This window comes from Sinocyclocheilus grahami, unplaced genomic scaffold (assembly GCF_001515645.1).
Source record: "Sinocyclocheilus grahami isolate Dianchi unplaced genomic scaffold, SAMN03320097.WGS_v1.1 scaffold300.1, whole genome shotgun sequence".
NCBI lineage: Eukaryota > Metazoa > Chordata > Actinopteri > Cypriniformes > Cyprinidae > Sinocyclocheilus > Sinocyclocheilus grahami.
Genome location: NW_015505479.1, coordinates 1,559,596 through 1,564,020, shown reverse-complemented (window position 1 = coordinate 1,564,020; position 4,425 = coordinate 1,559,596). Strand labels below are relative to the sequence as shown.

At 34.3% G+C, this 4,425-nt stretch overlaps 1 protein-coding gene across 1 annotated transcript in view; it reads right to left on the bottom strand.

The window, feature by feature from the left end:
* Positions 1–364: 364 nt before the first annotated feature.
* LOC107601158 (probable E3 ubiquitin-protein ligase HECTD4) overlaps positions 365–4,425 on the bottom strand; it is a gene marked incomplete at its 3' end in the record, with an annotated part of 8,946 nt that continues 4,885 nt past the window's right edge. Inside the window, exons 5-7 of the mRNA XM_016293215.1 lie at positions 3,807–3,999; positions 3,059–3,163; positions 365–453 (exon numbers count right to left, since the gene is read on the bottom strand). Coding sequence (XP_016148701.1) covers positions 365–453; positions 3,059–3,163; positions 3,807–3,999 — 387 coding nt within the window. The remainder of the gene's footprint in view (positions 454–3,058; positions 3,164–3,806; positions 4,000–4,425) is intronic.

The window sequence follows — 4,425 nt, the reverse complement described above, 5'->3', positions numbered from 1 at the left end:
ATATATATATATATATATATATATATATATATATACACACAACTTTAAAAAAATATATTTTATTAAAATATTTTATGTCAGTTAATATCTATTTTATTTCAAGTAACGATTTTTTTATGGTTTTAGTTTTAATTTCACTTTTAGTGTTCACTACAATAACACTGGTTTCTTCTGCTCACCAAGGCTGCACTGATTTAATAAAAAACTGAAATATTTTGTAACATTATAAATATCTTTATTTGATTAATTTAAAGCATCCTTGCGAAGAAAAAACATTAATTTTTAAAAAAAAAATTTTAAACGTACTAATCCCAAACTTCTGAACAGTAGCGTAGATGAAGTCAGAACGTGTTTCACATCATACCTCAGAGCCATCACAGCGTTTTCTGGATCCGTGCAATCCAGAGGAACCTCCTTCAGTGAACACAGAAGCTCCAGCTCCTTCATTTTGTTCTGTGGGCCACACGACAAACCAAAAGAATCAATCTGTGCAATTACAGCATAAGCAGAATCAAACCACTGAATACAGTGGATCAATTCCCACACTCAAGTACAAGTACAAGTACAAATGGCTCTATTACTCTTTAAAGGAACTGGCGATTCTGCACGAGTACACTTAATGGCTGTCGATGGGCGACGGCTGGGGATTTTTGGGGGCTTGAGGAGTGGTTATGAACAAAGTAGACATGTGCCGGTATTCAGTAATGCGATATATCACGATAATGAATATGTAACACACTTTAATCTGTGTAAAATTTTTAACTTTATACATTTTTTTGTATTGCTTTATTGTATTTAAATGTTCAGTTATTTGTGTTATAAGAAAAAAGTTATTAAAATGTAATACTGTATTATGACGACACTCAATTTTGCAACTAAATGTCAATGCCGTGATAATACCGTATACCGTGATAAAAGCATTAGCAATTAATCGCAACATGAATATTTGATACCTTGCATATCCCTAGAACCTAGATCATTTCATACAGTTAACAGCTATAACACCAGACTTTTAAAATAAGTGTTGCTCAAAACTCATTTTCGGACAGCAGCGGGTGATTGAAATAACTTCTCTTCGCGATCCGATGTGGATTATGGCAACCATACGAGGCAAAAATATTTATATGCGATGCAAAAGACCATGCACGCTAGCCATTACCGGAGTAAACATGGTAAATATGACAAATCGTGTGTGTATTTAGTTGCATATTTTATCTGTCAGTAAGTCTCATCTCTTTATACCCGATTATTCTTTCTAATTGAGATGTACTTACTGTAACTGCAAATAAACAGAAACAGACGCGACTGAATAAGTACGTCTTCTTTCTTTTGTGAAATAACGGTAAATACCACAATATTTCTGTGTGACTAATTTTCAATCCTGACAAATGAATTCATTATGATGCATCACTTATTGCTGTAAAACTGGTAAAACATCAATGCGTTGGTTATACATCTTTAAGAAAACAACAAAAAATGCAAACAAATGGCCGCTTTTATCACGTCCGCTCTGTGATTGCGCTAGCTCCAGTGATTTATTTCTGATTAGTTTTCTGATAACTTTTCTTTGTTGGTGAAGTAAGGAAAGGACTGGCCCGACAGAGGAAAAGCGGCTAATGTGCCCTTATAAGGTACTTTAAATCTTAGAAGTATATTTTTGAAAGCTGTACTTGCAGATCATATGTGACCCTGCAGCACAAAAGCAGTGTTGAGTCGCTGGGGGATATTTGTAGCAATAGCCAACGATACATTGTATGGGTCAAAATTATACATTTCTCTTTTATGCCAAAAATCATTAGGATATTAAGTAAAGATCATGTTCCATGAAGATATTTTGTAAATTTCCTACTGTAAATATATACAAACTTCATTTTTGATTAGTAATATGCATTGCAAAGAACTTAATTTGAACAACTTTAAAGATGATTTTCTCAATATTTTAATTTTTTTGCACCCTCAGATTCCAGATTTTCAAATAGTTGTATCTCTAATATTGTCCTCCTATCCTAACAAACCATGCATCAACGGGAAGCTTATTTATTCAGATTTCAGATGATGCACAAATCTCAATTTTAAAAAATGTACCCTTATGACTGGTTTTGTGCTCCAGGGTCACATATTGTACTGATGAAATAAAAGGCCACTTAAGTGACTTAAAGAGAGACACTTTCATGATTATGTTTCTATGTACACTTTTAGAAAGTGACCTTTGTAATTAATGTCAAAAAATATGTTTTTTAAATCATTATGTTTCAATAATCTTTTGTCACGCTGTAAAGAAGTGCACTTATTTTGATGTGTTGACTTGCATACTAAAGCACATGGAAAGTACTTTTTAATAGTAATTTTAACTAGTGTGTTATTCTATATTACATTTAGCGTTAATATATTTAAATACACGAGATACAAGTTGCAATAGAAATGACATCAAAGCATATTTTAGTTTATCATAAATGTTTGTCAGTACATTGAACAGTACTTTAACCATATTTCAAAGACAATAGAAGTAATTTTTGTAATTAATGTCAAAAAATATGTTTCTTTAAAATACATTTTAAATCATTATGTTTCAATAATCTTTTGTCACGCTGTAAAGAAGTGCACTTATTTTGATGTGTTGACTTGCATACTAAAGCACATGGAAAGTACTTTTTAATAGTAATTTTAACTAGTGTGTTATTCTATATTACATTTAGCGTTAATATATTTAAATACACGAGATACAAGTTGCAATAGAAATGACATCAAAGCATATTTTAGTTTATCATAAATGTTTGTCAGTACATTGAACAGTACTTTAACCATATTTCAAAGACAATAGAAGTAATTACATAGAGGTCAAAAATCACTCTAAAGTTCAGTTAATTGCATCTCATATAAATTTAAACTACAATACATTTTCATTTAATTGCAATTAACATGCAATTAAGTGTCTAAAAACATTAAATTTATTGCACATTTTTAAAGTATATTATTCCATAATAAGTACTCTTTTTGAAACTATGCCAAGTGTACTTCTTTTCACAAGGATAACGATTATATGTCTCAGATTACCGACCTCAAAGAAGTGATAGTCGTGGAAGAAGGGAGAGTTGTTCTCCAGTTTGCCCTGCTGAGCTTCTTCTGCTTCATTCTGCCACTTCTGCTCCAGTTCAGCTACACTCTGAAACAAACACAGATGCAGGATATAATAACAGCATCACACAGCATGCACGTGAGACAATAACAGCATCACGCAGCATGCATGTGAGACAATAACAGCATCACACAGCATGCATGTGAGACAATAACAGCATCACGCAGCATGCATGTGAGACAATAACAGCATCACACAGCATGCGTGAGACAATAACAGCATCACGCAGCATGCATGTGAGACAATAACAGCATCACGCAGCATGCATGTGAGACAATAACAGCATCACACAGCATGCGTGAGACAATAACAGCATCACACAGCATGCGTGAGACAATAACAGCATCACACAGCATGCGTGTGAGACAATAACAGCATCACGCAGCATGCATGTGAGACAATAACAGCATCACGCAGCATGCGTATGAGACAATAACAGCATCACGCAGCATGCATGAGAGACAATAACAGCATCACGCAGCATGCGTGTGAGACAATAACAGCATCACGCAGCATGCATGTGAGACAATAACAATGTGAGACAATAACAGCATCACGCAGCATGCGTGTGAGACAATAACAGCATCACGCAGCATGCATATGAGATAATAACAGCATCACACAGCATGCATATGAGGAGCGCTGCATCTGTGGCTGCTGTAGCACACACCTGTAACTGTCTCTCCATTGCATTGATCTTCTTGAAGGTCTCGGCCATGATTTTGCAGAGCAGGTTGTGCTCTTCTCTGTGCATCTCTCTGTACTGGAAGTTCACCAGCGACTGCAGCGCATCCACCAGACCCAGGTGCTTTACGACGCACGACACGATCACTTCCTCCATCACATCAGGACGCATCACCTCTCTGAGAGACAATTAAGAAGGTATTATTCATGTTTCTCGTTTTTCAATTTATTTGTGTAACACCTGTCACAATACATATTTCAAAGCCGTATAAGATTACTGAATATAATTATTCTATGTCTCTGAAGTAATAATTGAGAATTGTGTGGTTTGCCTTAAAAGAGGTTAGAATAGAATATAATGGAATAGAATAGAATAGAATTTACTTCTTTGAAACCAAAAATGCAAATAAATCGCTACACAAACAGACATTAGTTAGACTTTAGACTTTACAATAAGGTTCCATTTGTTAACTAACATGAACAAACAAGAAAACTATTTTTATTAATGATTAATTTATGAATTTTGTTTATGATATATAAATACATTCACACACACACACACACACACACACACAAACAGACAGACATACTGTGTGTGTGTGTGT